Raw genomic sequence first — 24528 nt, 5'->3', positions numbered from 1 at the left:
TCATTCAGCCTGGTGACCTCTTCTCACGCCCACATCCAGGGCTTCTCACAAGCATCACCTCACCTTTGGAACACTATTCCACAGCTTGTCCATCATGCTCCAAGCCTTTAAATGTACTCTTAAAGAACTCCTTTTCAGACAAGTTTATAGGTTGTCATCATAGCTAGCATTGAAGGCTCACGGCCTCATCTGCAGTTCTTCTAGCCCTTTTGTCTTCTTTCCTAGTACCTCCATCCCACTACCCTCTAGATTGTAAGCTCATAATGGCAGGGATCTTCCCCTAATGTTTCTTGTTTCTGCTGCACTTTATCATATGAGAATGTATCAGCACTGGTGATGTCTCAAACCACACATCTACTGTGTATGTATTTGTACTTGTTTTCCTGGATGTCGTGATTGCACAGGTTCTGAACTTCTCATCTATCTATGCGCCCCACTATTTGCTTTTTACTAAGAACAGCACTACGGAAGATGTTGCTGCTAAATAAATAGAAAATAATAATAATGATAATAATCACTGTGTGTGTCTCCTATATGATATATTTAACTGACATTTTTTATCGTAACAACCAACGATTTATACAGGAAAATCATGACGATTAACGTTGCCCAAACATTCGCATCCCACTGTATGAATGTTTATTGTGCTTCACCAACAGATTTCTCTATAAACTTTGCTGAAAACAAAGAAAAGACAGACTTTTCCTAAAAATGGCATTAGGTATGGACCCAAAAACTAAATATATGTGCTTGCATTTCTTTGAATAGCTGCATACGTGGAAGGACAATACTGCTGGTAGAGATGTTCAATCAGTGTGTTACTCCCAGGAACCATATCTATGCGTTCAATACGATTCATGAAATTCCAGAGGTGCAAACCATGGGAATAATTGAAAGCTGGCAATTTGTCCCAGACTTTATAGTAACTTCTCCAGCCCGGGTATCCAATAGGATAAAACCGTTGTGGGTGCAAAAGAGAAATATTTCCACATGTAAGATCTTCCACACCCTTATAGTTGGGTAAAGGACATATTGTTGCAAAAACACGGGTAAAGAGAATAGGTCCTTGATTCCCCCATACATTACCATTGTATTTTTTAACAAAATCTTCCATGAATATCCAAGGGAAATTGTGTCGGGCAGGAAATCCAAATACACTATTAGTGCATTGTCCACTAGCTTCTGATGCCAGGAAATTACGGTTTGGTATCGGTCGTAATGAAATAACATCAGAATCCATGTAAATGCCGCCATATTTCCAGATCACTGCCAACCTGCAGCCATCTGATTTCACGTGGGTCCAAAACTTTTCCTGTGAATTATCAACCTATGAATGTTAAAAAAGATGAAAAAAAAAACATTTTTAACTTAACAATAGGAAAAATAATTATTTTCAGAAACATAAACAAACATGTTGCCAAAGTGGCAATTACAGTATATCCACTAAAAGCAAGTTTCCCTCCTCTTTTAAATTTCTCTGAGTAGCAACTTGGGGGTCTCAAAACAACTCCCAAATGACCTAAAGACAAAAATTGTTTATCATCATGGTTTAAGGGAAGGATACAGAAAGCTGTCTCAGAGATTTCAGCTGTCTCTTTCCACAGTTAGGAACATTTTGAGGAAATGGAAGACCACAGGCTCAGTTCAAGATAAGGCTCGAAGTGGCAGACCAAGAAAAATCTCTGATAAACAGAAGCGATGAATGGTGAGAACAGTCAGAGTCAGCCCACAGACCAGCACCAAAGACCTACAACATCATCTTGCTGCAAATGGAGTCACTGCGCATCATTCAACCATTCGGCGCACTTTACACAAGGAGATGCTGTATGCAGAGTAAGCCTTGTCTCCACCTACAGCACAAACAGAGCCACTTGAAGTACAGTGGCTTGCAATAGTATTCGGCCCCCTCGAAGTTTTCCACATTTTGTCACATTACTGCCACAAACATGAATACAATTTATTGGACTTCCACATGAAAGACCAATACAAAGTGGTGTACACGTGAGAAGTGGAAAGAAAATCATACATGATTCCAAACATTTTTTACAAATCAATAACTGCAAAGTGGGGTGTGCATAATTATTCAGCCTCCTTTGGTCTGAGTGCAGTCAGTTGCCCATATACATTGCCTGCTGAGTGCTAATGACTAAATAGAGTGTACCTGTGTGTAATCTAATGTCAGTACAAATACAGCTGCTCTGTGACGATCTCAGAAGTTGTCTAAGAGAATATTGGGAGCAACAACACCATGAAGTCCAAAGAACACACCAGACAGGCCAGGGATAAAGTTATTGAGAAATTTAAAGCAGGCTTAGGCTACAAAAAGATTTCCAAAGCCTTGAACATCCCACGGAGCACTGTTCAAACGATCATTCAGAAATGGAAGGAGTATGGCACAACTGTAAACCTACCAAGACAAGGCCGTCCACCTAAACTTACAGGCCGAACAAGGAGAATGCTGATCAGAAATGCAGTCAAGAGGCCCATGGTGACTCTGGATGAGCTGCAGAGATCTACAGCTCAGGTGGGAGAATCTGTCCATAGGACAACTATTAGTCGTGCACTGCACAAAATTGGCCTTTATGGAAGAGTGGCAAGGAGAAAGCCATTGTTAACAGTAAAACATAAGAAGTCCAGTTTGCAGTTTGCCACAAGCCATGTGGAGGACACAGCAAAAATGTGGAAGAAGGTGCTCTGGTCAGATGAGACCAAAACTGAACTTTTTGGCCAAAATGCAAAACGCTATGTGTGGCGGAAAACTAACACTGCACATCACTCTGAACACACCATCCCCACTGTCAAATATGGTGGTGGCAGTATCATGCTCTGGGGGTGCTTCTCTTCAGCAGGGACAGGGAAGCTGGTCAGAGTTGATGGGAAGATGGATGGAGCCAAATACAGGGCAATCTTGGAAGAAAACTTCTTGGAGTCTGCAAAAGACTTGAGACTGGGGCGGAGGTTCACCTTCCAGCAGGACAACGACCCTAAACATAAAGCCAGGGCAACAATGGAATGGTTTAAAACAAAACATATCCATGTGTTAGAATGGCCCAGTCAAAGTCCAGATCTAAATCCAATCGAAAATCTGTGGCAAGATCTGAAAACTGCTGTTCACAAACGCTGTCCATTTAATCTGACTGAGCTGGAGCTGCTTTGCAAAGAATGGGCAAGGATTTCAGTCTCTAGATGTGCAAAGCTGGTAGAGACATACCCTAAAAGACTGTCAGCTGTAATTGCAGCAAAAGATGGTTCTACAAAGTATTGACTCAGGGGGCTGAATAATTATGCACACCCCACTTTGCAGTTATTGATTTGTAAAAAATGTTTGGAATCATGTATGATTTTCGTTTCTCTTCTCACATGTACACCACTTTGTATTGGTCTTTCACGTGGAATTCCAATAAAATTGATTCATGTTTATGGCAGTAATGTGACAAAATGAGGAAAACTTCAAGGGGGCCGAATACTTTTGCAAGCCACTGTATGCTAAAGTACATTTGGACAAGCCAGCTTAATTTTAGAATAAGGTGCTGTGTGGACTGCTAAAACTAAAATTTCGTTATTTGGGCATAACAAGGGGCGTTATGCATGGAGGAAAAACAACCCAACGTTCCAAGAAAAACACCTGCTACCTACACTACATGCACTAGAAGTGCATTTTTGACTAGCTTCCGATGCCAGGAAATTACGGTTTGGTATGGGTCATAATGAAATAACATCAGCATCCATGTAAATGCCGCCATATTTCCAGATCACTGCCAACCTGCAGCCATCTGATTTCACGTGGGTCCAGAACTTTTACTGTGAATGATCAACCTATGAATGTTAAAATAAGATAAAAAAAATTTTTTTTTAACTTAACAATAGGAAAAATTGTTATTTGCAGAAAGATAAACCAGTTAAAACAAACATGTTGCCCAAGTGGCAATTACAGTATATCCACTAAAATTAATCCTGGTTAAAATGAATTTAATTAATCCTGGCTATCTGTGCTGACATCAAGCTTGAATGCTCAGAAGGGTGAATCTGCAGCACCAATACCTTGTCATGCAGGGGCTAAGGGAGCAGAGTAGAGTTGAGGGGGCAATCGGAGAGGGTGGGCTCGGCATACGGGGTCCCGGCAGGGCATACAGGCCCATGGGCAATTACCTCCTTCGTCCTATTGGTAGTTCTGGCCCTGACAAGGATTGGGGATGACTTTTTTTTTTACAGAGAAAAGGTTTTGTTCCTGCAATGTTTTTATTTTTTGGGGTATTTTTTGTTCAGATTGAAAGTATTTCTAAATACTTTTAAAGGTGTTTTTTTTTTTTTTTAAAGGCTGTACCATCCATTCGCCAAAGCTCTTTTAACCCCTTATCGTATCTCAGCAACTGGGAAGCTCACCAACTTGGTTCTCCATCCCATGAGCAATGCCCACCAATATAAACCATAACCAGCAACCTATCCAGATTCATTGTTCAACACCTGCAAAAATATGTACACAACCTAAAGACACATCTAAAAGATTCTCAACACCTCATCAGTCTACTCAAAGACTTAACATGGGAACCCAATTACATCTGGCTTTCCTGCGACTTGTCAGCTCCATATACCAACATCACACATTTACATGGCATCAAAGCCATACAACATTTTCTTCAACCAGACAACATAAAGCCTGACAGACAAAAACTTTTTATAACACAAGGGCCTATATGCAATTCACTTTTTCTCCTGAGTTGTCTACTAGTGGATATTTTCCCAACATGTCATATGATTCTTTTTAACCTCCTGAGCGGTATGCCCGACACTGTGTCTGCATGCCACTTCAGGGGTTCTGCTGGCCTCAGATGTTCTGCAGTCTAAAATGAATAGCTTTTTAATGGCTTTATTGTAAGTTAGCTAGCACTAGGCTAGCTTGTTTAGGTCACCGCCACCGCTAGATGACCCGCGATCCCCGCAATCCAGCCTTTATATACATTACCCAGCCTGGTTCCAGCAATCGCGCAGCCTCCCCACACACGCACAGTTCTGGTCTCTCTATGGGGTGGATTGGGTCTGCACCTGACGTCATGTGCGATCCTCCCCATAGAGAAGAGCTGAGCTGTCCGGGAAGGCTTCGCCGATTGTTGGATCCAGGCTGGGTAATGTATATAACGGCTGGATCTCAGGGATCGCGGGTCATCTATGGGTGCTGGCGACCTAAACAAGCTAGCCCAGTGCTAGCTAACTTACAATAAAGCCATTAAAGCTATTAATTTTAGACTGGGGGACTGAACAAGCAAAATCTCCTGAGCGGTGTAACGCTCAGGAGGTTAAGCCACCAGCAAGCAGGATAATACTCAAAATAAATTTGATAGTACTTTTTCACCAATTTTTGGGTACTTTTTCAATTGTAAAATGCTAAAAAATCAATTTAAAGAGAAGTTGAAAATTATCTCCTAGAATTCTAAACAGCACACGTAAAATACAGGAAGAAATTAGTGAGTAATTTTCTTCCTTCTGGCCAGTGGTGCTCATCCAATATTTGGGTATCCGAATTACCCAGATAATCCAAACTTTTTCCACTATCTGAACTCTGAATAGCAATTTCGGAGAGAGAGAGAGAGAGAGAGAGAGAGAGAGAGAGAAAGAGAAAAAGAGAGAGAGACAGATAGAGAGAGAGAGAGAGAGAGAGAGAGAGAGAGAGAACGTTTTACAAGCAATTTAAAGCCCATTTCTGGTTTTCTACCCGGATATCCGAATCCGGGCGGATATCTGGGACACTGGGTTTGGATATCCGATTCGGATTCCAAAATTTCAAACTCGGATATCCGATTCGGATCGGATATCTGGGTATCCGGATCCAAATTCTATCCAGATTTTGAAAAGGGGTATCCGAGCAGCACTGCTTCTGGCTTCATTTCCCCATTTATCTTGGGTTTTAAAGGTTCAACTCTATGCAAGGTGTTTCATACATCTCCTTCGCTTCTTATTTTTCTGCTTTATTGTTCGGCATCACACTTGGACTTTTCTCTTTCTGGTGTGGTGGAACCTTCTTTCTGGTTTTTGTCACTTGTTGTTTGTGCTTTGGCTTTAAGCATATACCTATTTTCCCTGAATACTATATACTATTATGCATTATATTAACACCTAATGCCCTTTTTTTCTTAGTATTTCTACTGACCCATTTATGGATTATACCTGGATTGCCTTCTTAGATCCCTCTCCAACTTTGGTCTTGATTCACTAAGCGGTGCTAACTGTTAGCACGCCTGTGAAAATCCCCTTAGCACGTCTAAACGAGCTTTTCGTGCGCAAAACTTTATGCGTGCAAAACTTTATGCGCACACTGCACAGAGTGCAGGGCACTCCCTGCGAAGTGCCCATTAAAGTCTATGGGACTTAGCGCGCGCATAGGACTTTGCGCGCGCGAAAATTTGTGCGCGGTACTTAGCTCGCGATCTGATTGAGAAATACGGTGCTAACCTACTTAGCACCCTGGTTAGCACGTCTAACAACTTTAGACGTGCTAAGTAGGTTAGCACCGCATAGTGAATCAAGCCCTTTGTGTCCTGACATGCTTTTAGAAGACCTTCTTGAAGAAAAAGATTATCTCTTTCTCTTGAACCCTCGTGGCTCTGAATTCCAACTTATTCCTTGCAATTTCAATTTGATTCCTATTCCTACCTATTCTCAAGCTGCACTTTACCCGATTGCTGCCCCCTTAAAGCTTTCTCTCTTTTCACCACGGTTTATTCCCCTTCTTTGTGCCAGTCACATAACTATATACATATATTTTTAAGGGAAAATACCAATTTTTTGCTCACTCCTGCTGCCACTCAGTGAGATTTACATATATACAAAAATATATGCATTTACGGTGCACATTTCCTGCCCTTTCTTATCCTACATATGGCTTGGTTCACATTATCCTTTATATATATATATATATATATATATATATATATATATATATATATATATATATATATGTAGCCTACTTGCATGTGTTGTCACAATCACAATTGACTATATGTTCTTTGGATAGGAATTTCTTTTTTAATAATTGTTGTAACTCGTAATCCAATGAGGGCTTACTATCCAAATACTGGCCTCTTGTTGATGCATGTTACTTATAATACTCCTATATTATTATTGGATCTGTCCTTTCACCTTCTTGGTGATGTTTTAACTGGTTTTATATTTTTTTGGAAGAATTTTGTGCAAATAAAGATTATTGTTATACTTTTGATAAATCATTTGGTCAGTCTGTTGCTGTTATATGGGTACTTTTTCTCCTTTTCTCTAATTTTGCCTGTCTTATTCTTAGCACATTCTGGCTCATTATGACATGTTATAATTAATTTTCAATATGAATTTGACTTGCATGGTGCTAAAAAAAACATTCCAGACTTCATAAAATGCCTAAACTCAAATCCATCCAAACTTGATTCACATCCCAGCACAACACAACGTCTACACAAGATCTAGTTTTATTTAATGACCGGTGTTGCATAAAACCAAAAATAGCACTTTAAACAGGTGGATGGAAATAATGATATCCATTTCAATAGTTTCCACCACAGACCATGGACCCACAATTCTCCCTATAATCAGTTCAAATGTATATACAAAAACTGCTGCGACTCACTTGATTATCAGGAACAATCCGTGATCCTAGATAACAAATTTTGTGAATATAAATTTTTGTGAATACAAAATTTTGTCAGTACCCCAAAAACTGACTCATGACACTAAACAAAAATCAAAATTTCCTTGAAATAAAAACGCCCTAACCAATAACACGCAAACAGACTCAAATACAACACTGCGGGTTATTACAAGGTACAGTGCACAGCATACAGTTATTAAACATATCTTAAACATCAGATGGGAAATTCTTCAGCAGGATCCCCACCTTCGAATGTCCATTACAAAAAGTCCCATCTTAACTTTTAGAAGGGCTTCAAATGTGTAATGATCTGTGTCAGCCAGAACAGTTTTTCTGATTATTGGTGATCTGCAGTATCACCAATAATACAGATGTTATACCTGATTATGTGGTGATCTGCAGAATCACCAATAATACAAGTATACCAAGAGACACAGGACACAAGATGTGAGATGGTGTTTGGAGCAAAAGTAATATGGATGGAGATACCCACTGTCCAGAGGGGCTGGTGCGGGGGGTATCTCTAATCAATACAGTAATCCAGCAAGCGGGAAACTCAGAGATGTAACGACAGGTTCACCCGAGGATCGGGTGATGCACAGTAAGACAAAGTATCGAGATCACTTGAGGAGCGAGTGATACAGACTGTCCTGCGACAGAGAGTTCCCTGAGGAGCAGGGAACGTAGACAGTACTAACAGCTAGTCACCTGAGGAGCAGGTGACAAGAGCAAACAACATCTATCCACCTGAGGAGCAGGTGATACAGACAGTGCTGCAGCTATCTACCTGAGGAACAGGTGATTCAGACTGTACTGCAGCTTCTTAGATGATTCAGACTGTACTGCAGCTATCTACCTGAGGAGCAGGTGATTCAGACTGTTCTGCAGCTATCTAGATGATTCAGACTGTACTGCAGCTATCTAGATGATTCAGACTGTACTGCAGCTATCTAGATGATTCAGACTGTATTGCAGCTATCTACCTGAGGAGCAGGTGAGTAAGACTGTACTGCAGCTATCTAGATGATTCAGACTGTACTGCAGCTATCTAGATGATACAGACTGTACTGCAGCTATCTACCTGAGGAGCAGGTGATAACTAACCTAAGAGCCCCTCAACAGGACTAAGCTCCCTGGTGAGAGCAGGAGAGTCAGACTAGCCGGTTCGGCAACACACGAGCAGATACAGTACGAAAACGGAAGACAGAAACAGAGTGAGGGATAAGCCAGTCGGCAACCAGATCAGATAAGCGAAGGCACAGAATCACAAGACAGGAGAGTAGTCAAAGCTAGCAGAAGGTCATAACAAATAATTCAATTCAATTAGTACTTTAAGCTATCAACAGAGTCTGTCTAAGTGTGGATCCCCAGCTCCTGCTGGTTCTAGCACACTTTCGGGTCTGACTATGATCTGAGTGCTAACACGTAGCAAATGCAACAGCAGACAAGGAACAACTGACAGGCCTGCCCTATATATACTGGGAGCGAGCTAAAGCCACGCCCCAGTCACTCAACCAATCCTGATCAGTGTTGGAGTCAGCTGACCGGCTGATCAGCTGACTCCCCTTCTGTCTGCATAAAGATCTTGTCTGTGCGCGCGCGCGCGCATGCGTAGACCTTAGTCTGTGTGCCGGTGAGGGAGTAGGCAAAGATCCACCATGCAACCATGCGGCGAAAGCCGCTGGCTGAGATGCGGGGACAGCCGGCATGCCACTCGGTGCTGTGGCGGCTTCCCTCTCATTCCCCACTAACCCAGGCACCAGTCCATCCTGTATCCGCACGGCGGAACCCGCCGGCTGGGACGCAGAGATAGCCGGCATGCTACTGCTTGACGCGACGGCATCTCCGCAATCCTTTACAGTACCCCTCCCCCCCCCCCCTGAGGAGTGGACTTCAGATGCTTCTTACACGGCTTTTCAGGAAATTGCTCATGAAACCCCCTTTTTAGATCCTCAGCATGCATGTGATGTTCCGGAATCCAAGTTCTCTCCTCCAGACCATACCCCTTCCAATGGACCAAGTACTGTACAGAATTCTGCACTAATCGAGAATCCAAAATTTTCTCGATCTCATACTCAGGTTGCTCGTCAACCATCACGATGGGGTGGGTGGGGGAGAGGAATCCACCTGCTTAGCAGGCTTCAACAAGGAAACATGAAATGATCTCACACCTCTCATACTGGCTGGGAGATCAATCATATATGTCACGTCATTAATCTTTTTGGACACTGGGTATGGGCCTACAAATATGGGTCCCAACTTGGACGATGGTTGTTTTAATGCCAGATGCCAAGTCGATACCCACACCATGTCTCCTGGAGAGAATTTCCACTCCACAGACCGCCTTTTATCCACCTGACATTTTTGCGTTTGAAAGGCTTTTCCCAAATTCCTCTTTACCAGCATCCTCACTTTCTTCAGTGCCCTTTGCCAATCCTCTAGAGCAGGGAAAGGGGATGATTCCACGGGTAAAGGAGAGAATTTGGGAGATCTTCCCAAAACTACTTGAAAAGGGGAGAAACCTGAAGAAGATCTCTTCAGGTTATTATCCGCAAATTCCGCAAAAGGCAAAAACTTCACCCAGTCTGCCTGAGTATCTGCAACATAACATCTGAGAAATTGCTCCAGGGACTGGTTAACTCTCTCAGTCTGTCCGTTGGTCTGTGGGTGGTAGCCTGATGAAAATGACAGGTCCATGTCCAGCTGATGGCAAAAGGCTCTCCAGAATTTAGATACAAACTGGACTCCCCTATCCGAGACCACATTTTCCGGGATACCATGCAGCTGGAAAATGTGCTGGATAAAGAGATCAGCCAATTCCTGAGCTGAGGGGAGTCCTTTCAATGGGACAAAGTGAGCCATCTTACTTAACCTGTCAACTACCACCCAGATGACCGTTTTGACCTCAGACCTGGGGAGTTCCCCTACAAAGTCCATAGACAAATGAGTCCATGGTTCACTTGGCACTGGCAAGGATTGCAGTGTACTCCCTGGTGCCTGCCGAGAGGGCTTACTCCTAGCACAAACAGAGCCCTCTCTCACAAACTCCTTGCAATCAAGTGCCAAAGAAGGCCACCATACAAATCTAGCCAGTAAATCCTGAGTTCGAACAGCCCCGGGATACCCTGCGTTCTTATGGACGTGAAACAACTGTAGAAGTTGTAAACGAAAGGGAAGTGGTACAAACAATACACCCTCAGGCTTCCCTTCCGGAATATCCTGCTGATAGGGCTCCAAGGTCAGTGCCCAATCCTGCCAGGTTTCCGTGGCAGCCACCACTACTCTCTGCGGTAGAATGGACTGTAGTAGTTGGCAAAGCCCAGAAACCTTTGGAGTGCCTTCAACCCCACGGGTTGAGGCCACTCCAATACCGCAGAGACTTTTTCAGGATCCATGGAAAGACCTGAAGTGGAAATAATATATCCCAAAAAAGAGACCTTAGTGACTTCGAAGAGGCACTTCTCCAGTTTGGCATACAAATAGTTCTGCCTCAATTTTCTGAATACAAACTTCATGTGCTTTCAATGTTCTGTCAGCTTGGGTGAGAAAATCAGTATATCGTCTAGATATACTAACACAAACTTTCCCAAAACCTCTCTGAAAACCTCATTGATCAGCTCTTGGAAGACGGCAGGGGCATTACACAACCCGAAGGGCATGACCAGATACTTGTAGTGCTCGTCAGGCGTATTGAACGCCGTCTTCCATTCATCACCATCCCTAATGCGTACAAGGTTGTATGCTCCTCGTAAATCCAACTTCGAGAAAATACTTGCATTGGTAACTTGGGCAAACAAATCGTCAATCAACGGTAGTGGATAACGATTTTTCACTGTGATCTTGTTCAGACCCCAGTAGTCACTACAGGGTCGAAGCCCACCGTTATTTTTCTGTACAAAAAAGAACCCAGACCCAGCTGGTGACCGGGAAGGACGGATGAAGCCCTTTGCAAAGTTTTCCTTAATGTAATCCTGCATTGCCAGCTTCTCTGGCCCTGACAGATTATAGAGATGACCTCTAGGAGGCATACAACCTGATCTCAGTTCAATGGGACAGTCAAAACTCTGGTGTGGTGGGAGTTTATTAGCTGATTTGGGACAAAACACATCAGAAAATTCAGTATACTGCACTGGCACTCCCTTAACCTGAACCTTGGCGGCACATACAGCAACACTCTCCAAACAGGGATCATGACAATGGGCGGACCAACTGTAATTGGCCTGAGGCCCAGTCAATCTGAGGAGAGTGAAGTTGCAGCTAAGGCATTCCGAGGATAATGGTGGATGTTGCCATTTGCAGGACAAAGAACTGAAGTTTCTCCTTATGTAGAACCCCTATTTCACACAATAACAAAGGTGTTTGAGAAAGAGACTGTCTACATTGTAGCGGAGAGTCATCTACTGCCGTCACAAGAATCTGACGGTCTAATGGGAGCACGGGAATCCCCAATCTTTTTACAAAGTCAGAATCTATAAAATTGGCAGCAGAACCCGAATGCACAAATGCTTCTGTGGGCTTGGTCCGACCCTCCCAGGTAATGGAACAGGGAAGGAGCAAGCGTTTATTATCTAGAGGTACTGATGGCTCGCCTAGGGCATTACCTCTGACTACACCTAGCCGGCAGCGTTTCCCGACTTTTTAGGACAATTCTGAACAATGTGACTCTGCTCAGCACAATATAGACAGAGTCTCTATGACCGTCTGCGATTCTTTTCCCTTGAGTTAACCTAGAATGACCAATTTGCCTCGGCTCATCAGGTGATGATGAAGGTGGAGAAGAGGCAAAGGAAATAGTTCTTAACACATTTTTCCCACAAGTCAGTTTTTGATAGCAAATGCGGCGATCAATCCGCACAGCTAACGAAATTGCCTCATCCAGGGATTTAGGTTCAGGATGCCCTAGCATCAAATCAGAGATTGCATCAGACAATCCCGACAGGACACAATCGAGTAAAGCATACGTTCCCCATCTAGCTGACACAGCCCACCTCCTAAACTCAGCGGCATAATTCTCCACCGGATTACGACCTTGTCTGAGAGTCTTTAGCTTCCTCTCGGCCGTAAAAGCAACGTCTGGATCACCGTAAATAACGGCCATAGCCTTAAAGAACTCCTGAACTGAGGATAAGGCCTCATGCTTGGCATGTAGACCATATGCCCATGTTTGTGAGTCTCCTGTCAAAAGTGTCTTTATAAATGTTACCCTTTGAATCTCTGAACCTGATCAATTAGGCCTTAACTCAAAGTATGATAGTACACGATTTCTGAAATTCCGAAAGTCAGATCTCTGCCCAGAAAACATCTCTGGTACAGGCATGCGAAGGTCGTTTACTAGAGGGGATCGCATTGCATCGATAGTCATTTGAAACACCTGAACTGTCCCAGACAGTTGGGTGATCTGAGTCTGTTGAGTACCAATCACTCCGGTAAGATCGTTTACCGAGGAGGTCAGTGCTTCAACTTGACAACGCAGTGCATCCATATTGTTTGGTCTGCTGTTCTGTAACAATCTGTGTCAGCCAGAACAGTTTTTCTGATTATTGGTGATCTGCAGTATCACCAATAATACAGATGTTATACCTGATTATGTGGTGATCTGCAGAATCACCAATAATACAAGTATACCAAGAGACACAGGACACAAGATGTGAGATGGTGTTTGGTGCAACAGTAATATGGATGGAGATACCCACTGTCCAGAGGGGCTGGTGCGGGGGGTATCTCTAATCAATACAGTAATCCACCAAACTGGAAACTCAGAGATGTAACGACAGGTTCAAGTGTGGATCCCCAGCTACTTGCTGGTTCTACCACACTTTCGGGTCTGACTATGGTCTGAGTGCTAACACGTAGCGAATGCAACAGCAGACAAGGAACAACTGACAGGCCTGCCCTATATATACTGGGAGCGCTCTAAAGCCACGCCCCAGTCACTCAACCAATCCTGATCAGTGTTGCAGTCAGCTGACTGGCTGATCAGCTGACTCCCCTTCTGTCTGCATAAAGATCCTATCTTTGCGCGCACGCGCGTAGACCTTAGTCTGTGTGCCGGTGAGGGAGTAGGCAAAGATCCATCATGCAACCATGCGGCGAAAGCCGCTGGCTGAGATGCGGGGACAGCCGCCATGCCACTCGGCGCTGCGGCGGCTTCCCTCTCATTCCCCACTAACCCAGGCACCAGTCCATCCTGAACCCGCCGGCTGGGACGCAGAGATAGCCGCCATGTTACTGCTTGACGCGGCGGCATCTCCGCAATCTTTTACAAAATTTATGTAATCTCTTAGGCCCTAGTAAGTTTAAAACCCGATTTGGCCCTGATCTACACACATTACCAGCAGACTCCAGCTCTTGCCAGAAAAAATGCTTCATGGCATGCGCTTTTATTATACATAATACATACCAATCATCTGTGCTCATACCACCAATATCACATACCCTATGTGACTGTGACTGTGAATCAAGATATGTTATATATTAGTGGCATCTTGCCCATGCCACGTCCAATATGTGGAAAGTACTACCCAACATTTGCACAAAAGAATTGGACACCAAAAGAAATATCTCCAAAAGCTTACCAACTCCCAGTTTATAATAATATTTTTTGCACGTTATTTTTCTCCTGACTAAATCTAACTAAGATGAAACATGTTGATCACTGTTTAGCACTGTAAATATGTATTGTACTCTCTAATCCTTGTATATATATACCCCCAGCTAAAACATTATAGTGTGCGAGGTGACCTCCTTCAGTGAATGATGAATGGGAAAGCAGGCCGATGTATACGAGCAAATCTATCGGCTCTGATCTGACCCTATGTTCCATAACTGCCACATGGCCACAGCAAATAACCCCCCACACACCATTGGTAGTATTCCTGCCAAGAGTTGTATATCATGAACAACACCTATGCATTCATGTCCAGGTTCTTAGAGCTAGCTACACCCCACTGAATGTGCACCCAGGCATACAGCTGTCTGTATAACACATATGCATGTGAATGTATGTGATGTGGGGGGATGAGCAAAGACACCCGCCTAGATAATGAATTAAATGCATTAGGTTGTGATTCACTTTTAATTGCATTTTAAATAAATTGATACAGTCTATATGACTCAAGTAATTTATGTGTTGTAAATCTTGACATGATTCATGTATGATTGATGAATCATGAGCCAATATTGACTCCCGTGTTGCATTCTATATTTTTCCCATATGCATCTCGTTTTTTTGTTTTGTTTATTGTTTCAACTCACAGTTTAGCATTTCAAACTACACCACAATTGTGACCCCGCAGAGGCTTGCTTTAGAGATGGCCCGAATGGTTCGCCGGTGGACAGTTCCCAGCAAACATCAGCTGTTCGAGTCCATGCCGGGTAGCTAACAAATAGGGCTGTTCGATCCACCCCCTACACCTCGTCATTGGGCTAAACTTTGACCCCCTACATCACAGTCAGCAGACACATGGCAGCCAATCAGGCTGCACTCATCCACGGACCCCCCGCCCCCCCTATAAAAATGCAGCAGCCTTCGCCATGTTCTCAGTCTCTGTCTGCTGCTGTAGTGAGGAAGGGAGAGACATTGTTGGAGAAGATAGGGAAAGAGTTAGTTAGGCTCTTATTTATTAGCTTGCTCCTCACTGACATTTGTTGCTGAAAGTACCCCAAAAAAGCTCTTTTTATGGCTAATATTCTTCAGATTTTTTTGTGTGTGTGTGTGACACTAACACTGCATAGATACAGCCCTGTCTGTTGAAGCTGGCCCTTGCTGTACTGTGCCAGCACACTGTATTACCAGTGCATATCTTTCCACTGTATTTGTGATTGAACTTACTATACCTTAGCTCTTTTTGTGGGTGACACTGCATAGATACAGTCCACAGCCGGCATTTGTAGTCCACCAGCACACTGTATTATACCAGTGCATATCTTTCCACTGTATTTGTGATTGAACTTACTATATCATAGCTCTCTTTGTGGGTGACACTGCATAGATACAGTCCACAGTCCAGCTGGCCCTTGCTGTAGTCCACCAGCACACTGTATTATACCAGTGCATATCTTTCCACTGTATTTGTGATTGAACGTACTATACCATAGCTCTCTTTGTGGGTGACACTGCATTGATACAGCCCACTGTCCCAGCTGCAATTTGTAGTCTGTCAGCACACTGTATTATACCAGTGCATATCTTTCCACTGTATTTTGTTAGAATTTAAGTATTATATGCTTGAATTTGTAGGCCTCAGTTACTTTAATTGAGTTTAGTTAAAAGACTTGATGTGTAGAATTGCCCTTTAAGGAGATTTTCTCTTAGAGATAAATAAAGACAGTTCTGGTTTTCAATAGAACATTGTACTGGAACTCCCAAGGCTGTATCAGAGATATCCAGTGGAGAGGCCAGACCAGTTGGCGACGAACAACATAAACATGAGCCATTGTTATGAAAATATTCTCACAAGTACATTAAACAATGGCCTCCTCAGAACAAGGTGACAGGTCCTTGGAAAATGGAATTTTCCAGGGCATGCACAGTAAAGACGGTGCTTGTCATGATATCATGGGGTCTTGTCAGCCAATAGCAGGTGATGAGGTATTGATCCGTCTTTGCTCAGATGATGTCACATTTAACTCTTTAGAGTTTAGTATAAGAAGAGCTAACGAGCTCCCAGGGGGGAGCTTCTTCTGACTTCTGGCTGATGACTTCCACTTTCTACTCTTTTTGTAATGTCTTGTCATCTTATCTAACTGTATGCTTTATATAGGCCTAAGTGCAACGTAGTATAGATGTAACATAAGAGAAAGCCTGGTTGTCATTCAAAAGGAATGGACCAAGAGCCTGTAACGCAAAGAGGACTTACTACAGATCAATTGCTTCGCTGAGATGTAACGAACATGTAGAGATAAGTATCTGTATATCTGTTTACTGAATAAACTACTGAAACTTTGATGACATCTAAGAAGTTCTATCTCCTATGCTGTTGCTGTCATGAGAGTCGAGTTATCACACTTCCTGTGATATGGTGCCGAACGAAGGTGTAGTGTTGTTGCCCATAGCAACCAACAAAGATTTATTACATATTTGTGATTGAACTTACTGTACCATAGCTCTCTTTGTGGGTGACGCTGCATAGATACAGCCCACAGTGCCAGCTGGAATTTGTAGTCCGCCAGCACACTGTATTATACCAGTGCATATATTTCCAATGTATTCGTGTTTGAACTTGCTATCAGGGCTGCTCATCAGTATTCCGGATATCCAAGTAACCCGGATATCCAAACTTTTTTACACTATCCGATTCGGATTCGGATTCCGGATTTAGCTATCTGTGGATGTTTGGCCGCATAACCCGGATATCCATGGATATAGCAGATATCCGGATCCGAAATACTGTAACTAAGGAGATGACGTCCTGGAGCCAATCAGAGGGCTCCCAGCAGAAGCCCTAGCAACCAATCACAGAGGGGAACCCTAGCCAGCCCCACCTGACCTCATTGAGCCAATCAGAGGGCTCCCAGCCTAAACAACTGGCATCCAATCACAGAAAGGAACACTGGCCAGCCCCCCTGTATAGTAAGGAGGGCTGCCATGATGAGACATATCGTCTTAGCTTGCTCAATGCTCACTGAGAGACATGCTCCAGTGCTGGTGGCCTAGCAAGGGGGCTGTACACAGTTATAAACCTAAAGCTGTTCAGTGATTAACCCCTTCACTACCATCACTACACTATTGTTAAATTGTTAATTAGCTTGATTGATGTCATAATGTGACAGTCAGAGTGTGTGCTCCAGTACTGCTGGGCCAAGGGCTGTACACAGTGATAAGCTGTTCAGTGATTAACCCTTTCACTATCACTACACTATTGTTAAATCATTAATTAGCTTGATGTAATTTGTGTGACAATCAGAGTGTGTGCTGCAGGCAGCTGCTATGTGTCTGTATGTGTGCTGTGCACAGACCAGGCCAGCTGCTGCCTGCTGGCCAGCTATTAGCCTTAGGTATAGGTTAGGTTAGGGATTAGCTGATTACTGTGTTGTTGTGTAGTTAGTACTGTAGTACTGCAGTCAGTGTGCTAGTAGTTGTTAGAGTAGTAGTACTACTGTGTTAGCTTTCTACAGAACTGCTGTGCTGTGAGCAGTGCCAGTGTGACAGTTAGTGTGCACTAGTGTCTTCTCCTCTGCTGTCTGATTGGCACTTGGCACGTGCCACATGGCACTTGGCAAGTGTCACGTGGCACTTGCCAAGTGCCACGTGACACGTGCCACGTGCTAAGTGCCAATTGCAACTAGAGTTGGGCCGAACCTCCGATTTTCGGTTCGCGAACCGGGTTCGCGAACTTTCGCGAAAGGTTCGGTTCGCGTTAAAGTTCGCGAACCGCAATAGACTTCAATGGGGATGCGAACTTTGAAAAAAAAAAATAATTATGCTGGCCACAAAAGTGATGGAAAAGATGTTTCAAGGGGTCTAACACCTGGAGGGGGGGGATGGCGGAGTGGGATACATGCCAAAAGTCCCCGGGAAAAATCTGGATTTGACGCAAAGCAGCGTTTTAAGGGCAGAAATCACATTGAATGCTAAATGACAGGCCTAAAGTGCTTTCAAACATCTTGCATGTGTATACATCAATCAGGTAGTGTAATTAAGGTACTGCTTCACACTGACACACCAAACTCATCGTGTAACGCACCGCAAACAGCTGTTTGTGTAGTGACGGCCGTGCTTTACTGGTGCGCACCATGGCGAGAGTGCAGGTTTTGGTGGCTTTACAGCCCATATGGTCACCTGGCTGATGTAGCTGAATGACAGAACAGTGACTGTCCAGCTGTCCAGCTGAACAGAACAGGTATGCAGTGGCGGGTCCACTGAACAGAACAGGTATGCAGTGGTGGGTTCACAGCACAGGTATGCAGTGGTGGGTTCACAGCACAGGTATGCAGTGGTGGGTTCACAGCACAGGTATGCAGTGGTGGGTTCAATGAACAGGTATACAGTGGCGGGTCCACTGAACAGAACAGGTATGCAGTGGTGGGTTCACTAAACAGAACAGGTATGCAGTGGCGGGTCCACTGAACAGAACAGGTATGCAGTGGCGGGTTCACTAAACAGAACAGGTATGCAGTGGCGGGTCCACTGAACAGAACAGGTATGCAGTGGCGGGTTCACTAAACAGAACAGGTATACAGTGGCGGTTCACTAAACAGAACAGGTATGCAGTGGCGGGTCCACTGAACAGAACAGGTATGCAGTGGCGGGTTCACTTAACTGCACAGGTATGCGCACTGATGCGGTGGGTTCACTGAACAGAACAGGTATGCAGTGGCGGGTTCACTAAACAGAACAGGTATACAGTGGCGGTTCACTAAACAGAACAGGTATGCAGTGGCGGGTCCACTGAACAGAACAGGTATGCAGTGGCGGGTTCACTTAACTGCACAGGTATGCGCACTGATGCGGTGGGTTCACTGAACAGAACAGGTATGCAGTGGCGGGTCCACTGAACAGAACAGGTATGCAGTGGCGGGTTCACTAAACAGAACAGGTATACAGTGGCGGTTCACTGAACAGAACAGGTATGCAGTGGCGGGTTCACTTAACTGCACAGGTATGCGCACTGATGCGGTGGGTTCACTGAACAGAACAGGTATGCAGTGGCGGGTTCACTAAACAGAACAGGTATGCAGTGGCGGGTCCACTGAACAGAACAGGTATGCAGTGGCGGGTTCACTTAACTGCACAGGTATGCGCACTGATGCGGTGGGTCCACTGAACAGAACAGGTATGCAGTGGCGGGTTCACTAAACAGAACAGGTATACAGTGGCGGTTCACTAAACAGAACAGGTATGCAGTGGCGGGTCCACTGAACAGAACAGGTATGCAGTGGTGGGTTCACAGCACAGGTATGCAGTGGTGGGTTCACAGCACAGGTATGCAGTGGTGGGTTCACAGCACAGGTATGCAGTGGTGGGTTCAATGAACAGGTATACAGTGGCGGGTCCACTGAACAGAACAGGTATGCAGTGGTGGGTTCACTAAACAGAACAGGTATGCAGTGGCAGGTTCACTGAACACAACAGGTATGCAGTGGCGGGTTCACTGAACAGGTATACAGTGGCGGGTCCACTTAACAGAACAGGTATGCAGTGGCGGGTTCACTGAACAGGTATACAGTGGCGGGTCCACTTAACAGAACAGGTATGCAGTGGCGGGTTCACTGAACAGGTATACAGTGGCGGTTCACTAAACAGAACAGGTATGCAGTGGCGGGTCCACTGAACAGAACAGGTATGCAGTGGTGGGTTCACAGCACAGGTATGCAGTGGTGGGTTCACAGCACAGGTATGCAGTGGTGGGTTCACAGCACAGGTATGCAGTGGTGGGTTCAATGAACAGGTATACAGTGGCGGGTCCACTGAACAGAACAGGTATGCAGTGGTGGGTTCACTAAACAGAACAGGTATGCAGTGGCAGGTTCACTGAACACAACAGGTATGCAGTGGCGGGTTCACTGAACAGGTATACAGTGGCGGGTCCACTGAACAGAACAGGTATGCAGTGGCGGGTTCACTAAACAGAACAGGTATACAGTGGCGGTTCACTGAACAGAACAGGTATGCAGTGGCGGGTTCACTTAACTGCACAGGTATGCGCACTGATGCGGTGGGTTCACTGAACAGAACAGGTATGCAGTGGCGGGTTCACTAAACAGAACAGGTATGCAGTGGCGGGTCCACTGAACAGAACAGGTATGCAGTGGCGGGTTCACTTAACTGCACAGGTATGCGCACTGATGCGGTGGGTCCACTGAACAGAACAGGTATGCAGTGGCGGGTTTACTAAACAGAACAGGTATACAGTGGCGGTTCACTAAACAGAACAGGTATGCAGTGGCGGGTCCACTGAACAGAACAGGTATGCAGTGGTGGGTTCACAGCACAGGTATGCAGTGGTGGGTTCACAGCACAGGTATGCAGTGGTGGGTTCACAGCACAGGTATGCAGTGGTGGGTTCAATGAACAGGTATACAGTGGCGGGTCCACTGAACAGAACAGGTATGCAGTGGTGGGTTCACAGCACAGGTATGCAGTGGTGGGTTCACAGCACAGGTATGCAGTGGTGGGTTCACAGAACAGGTATGCAGCCAGACAGGAACAAGCTAAGCCTAACTAATCTTTCCCTGAGAGACAGTCTGCAGCAGCTCGCCCTATTCTGACTAATGCAGGCACACGAGTGGCCGTAATGGCCGCCGCTGCCTGCCTTATATAAGGGGGGGTGGGGCTCCAGGGGCTAGTGTAGCCTAATTGGCTACACTGGGCCTGCTGACTGTGATGTAGAGGGTCAAAGTTGACCCTCCATGTGCATTATGGGGCGAACCGAACTTCCGCAAAGGTTCGCCTGCGGGACGCGAACGCGAACCACTGAAGTTCGCATGGAACCGTTCGCAGGCGAACCGTTCGGCCCAACTCTAATTGCAACGTGCCATATCCGGCATGCTCCTGGCACACATTACACCTGCTTCTTCTACATTGCCCTGCTCCTGCTGCCTGTGCAGCTCCCACCGCCAGGCCAGGGTGCCACAGGCCACTGATACCACCTATATTTAACCTAAAACACAATTGCTGTATAATTTTTTGGAGGTGTCTTGGCTGAAAACTGCCATGTCCGAGTTGTGCGGTTGGACTTTGGACACAATGTGGGCTGCATGACCGCTGTCTAGAACCTAGGCCTAATTTTAATTGACAGCCATTTCTTTTGGGGGGGGGGGGGGATTTTAAGTCCCCACATCATCAATTAGTGTTCCCCTTTACAAAATAATGATGCTACATGCCTCATATACCCTAAAAACGTTTTGAAAGCAATTTAAAGGCCACTTCCGGTTTTCTACCCAGATATCTGAATCCGCCGGATACTAGGGTCAGATATCCGATTCGGATCGGGAAATTTTGAACTCGGATATCCGACCCGGTTCGGATAGCGGGGTATCAGGATCCGAATCTGATCCGGATTTTGAAAAGGGGTATCCAAGCAGCACTGCTATACCATAGCTCTCTTTGTGGGTGACGCTGCATAGATGGACCCCACAGTCTCAGCTGGAATTTGTAGTCCGCCACTGCCAGCACACTGTATTATACCAGTGCTTATCTTTCCACTGTATTTGTGATTGAACTTACTATACCATAGCTCTCCTTGTGTGTGACACACTGCATACAGCCCACAGAGAGACAGGGACAGTTATCTAGGCTGTTCTTTATTGACAGCAGGAAACAAAGCAAGCGCTCACCAATATGGGCCGCATCTGAATGACTCACCACCTCATATGCACCGCTTAAATAGCTCAAATACACACTCAGCAATCAGACAGATGCAAAACATATGCAAAACTAAACTAAATACTTACCATGCAAAACAGGATAGCACAATGGGTGCTGCTAGCCTGGTAGTTACAGAACTGTGGATACAAAATATAGGTAAAAGGCTGCGCATCCCTGACCCAATACTGTACAATTGAATGGTTAATCGCTGTGGCGCACACCGCCCCCCCTGGACTAAAATGTACGCCCGCATCCAAACAATGCAATACTGGTCTATGGAGAAATTTTAGCTTCCATCATAGTTTTGCATGCAAAAATATAGATATACTGGACATCTGCACCAACGTTGAGGTAAATCTCCAGAGCAGATGTCCTAACACTAAACTGACCTAAGTTAAAAGCAAATGTCTTTACCCTGGCAGCTGCTATGCTAAAATGTGTAACTTACATTCAATACAGACAGCAGGAAACAAAGCAAGCGCTCACCAATATGGGCCGCATCTGAATGACTCACCACCTCATATGCACCGCTTAAATAGCTCAAATACACACTCAGCAATCAGACAGATGCAAAACATATGCAAAACTAAACTAAATACTTACCATGCAAAACAGGATAGCACAATGGGTGCTGCTAGCCTGGTAGTTACAGAACTGTGGATACAAAATATAGGTAAAAGGCTGCGCATCCCTGACCCAATACTGTACAATTGAATGGTTAATCGCTGTGGCGCACACCGCCCCCCCTGGACTAAAATGTACGCCCGCATCCAAACAATGCAATACTGGTCTATGGAGAAATTTTAGCTTCCATCATAGTTTTGCATGCAAAAATATAGATATACTGGACATCTGCACCAACGTTGTTCTTTATTGCTGAAAGCACCCCAAAACAAAAGCCCTTTTGAGGGCTCATATTGTTCTATTCTTCTCGTGTGTGTGTGTGTGTGTGTGTGTGTGCATGTGAGACACTGCATACAGGCCAGGCCACAGTCACTGTTGGGCCTTGCAGTTCTACCATCCTCTTCTATCTATTACAAGCCAGCACACTGTGTATCATAAGCAGTGCTTAGCTTGCAACTATATTTGTGATTGAAAGTACTATAGGATATCTCTGTGTGTGTGTTAAAGTGCACAGCCCTGTGATACACACACAGCTGCTGTGTATTTGACACTGATTGTGTGCCTCTTTGTGATTACACACACCGTCTACCACCATTGACTATTAGTAGTACTGCATAGTTCATACCCCCAATATAGAAAAAATAACAGGCAGAGGCAGGCCACCCCGCAGGTCTGTTCGAGGTCATGCTGGCACAATTTTGTGTGGCCCTCGACCAAAGTACAGTGTTCAGAAGGCACGTACCCTCAACCCCCAAGATTGTGAAGACGTAGTTGACAGTGATGCTCAGATGGAGGTCGTGATCACGATTTGCCGTGATTTCACGACCATTTTTCAGCTATCTGCCACGGGTATTCGTCGCCATGGATCAATTTTTATTCACTAACATCCGCTTCGGCAGACCATGAATGAACGCATTCATGTTTGTGAAAACGACGCAGAAGCCGTGGTTAGGTCATGATTAGCAAAAGTAGGCAGAAGTGACTTCCCTGGGCCAATCAGAGGCCCCCAGCCAGGCCCTAGCAACCAATCATAGGAGGGGAGGCTATGCCCTCCCCTCCTGCATTTAAAGCGGCGGCCATGATGAAAAGCTCCGTCCTTGCTGGACTCTGGTACTGAGAGGATCATCTTCAGGCCGTTGTTGCTTCAGCAAGTGCATTTTCTGTGTCAAAACCCAACGTTTTTACTCTTAACAGTGCTCTTATATTGTACTTGTCAGTTTTATTTAGGTAGCTAGCCAGTGAGTCATTGCTGTAGTCAGTGTAGTAAAAGTCGACTGGTGATTAGTGCAGGCAGGCAGGTTCAGACTGTACTGCTCACTTGTATTCAGCTAGTGTAACGATCGGTGTAACACAGAGAGAGGATCTGATTACCGGTGATCTGCAGTATCACAGGGAATACAGATATATACCAGATTATAGATGATCTGCAGTATCACCAATAATCAGATATATAAACTAACCTCTGGTCACCTGAGGAGTAAGAGTGTTTGGTGCAAACAGTAATATACAGAGGACTGGGCCTCAGAACAGTAAGGAGTCCAGCACAATTCCTTCTAGACTCTCTCGGGAGGAGTCAGGCTGAGAGAAGGAACGAGAGTGACACTCAAGGGGGAGTGTCACTACCAGGACTGGGAACCGCCTCTAACAGTACGGTCGGTTCTCGAGGTCGGACAAGCCAGGTCGTAACCACATGGACAGATAGAGTGCAGAGTCAGAAGGCAGAGGCGGGGTCTAAGGTACAGGCAGGGTTCGGCAACAGGGTATCAGAGATATCGAGGTACAAAATCAGAAAGCAGATGCAGAGTCTAAGAACGAGCCGGGGTTCGGCAACAGAGTATCAGAATAACGAGGTACAGGATCAGAGTTCAGGAGAATAGTCAGGCAGGCAGAAAGTCATAACAGATAATCACAATCAAACTAGTACTTAAAACTATCAACAGAATCTAACTAAGTGTAGGATTAC

At 44.9% G+C, this 24528-nt stretch overlaps 1 protein-coding gene across 1 annotated transcript in view; it reads right to left on the bottom strand.

Annotated features, from left to right (window-relative positions):
* Positions 1 to 736: 736 nt before the first annotated feature.
* LOC137570467 (alpha-1,4-N-acetylglucosaminyltransferase-like) overlaps positions 737 to 24528 on the bottom strand; it is a 57971-nt gene continuing 34179 nt past the window's right edge. The window contains exon 2 of the mRNA XM_068279136.1: positions 737 to 1327. Within this exon, the coding sequence (XP_068135237.1) occupies positions 737 to 1327 (591 nt within the window). The remainder of the gene's footprint in view (positions 1328 to 24528) is intronic.

This window comes from Hyperolius riggenbachi, chromosome 4 (genome assembly GCF_040937935.1).
Source record: "Hyperolius riggenbachi isolate aHypRig1 chromosome 4, aHypRig1.pri, whole genome shotgun sequence".
In the NCBI taxonomy this organism is placed as follows: domain Eukaryota; kingdom Metazoa; phylum Chordata; class Amphibia; order Anura; family Hyperoliidae; genus Hyperolius; species Hyperolius riggenbachi.
Note: the sequence above shows the minus strand (reverse complement) of the source record. Positions and strands in the feature narration are given on the sequence as shown.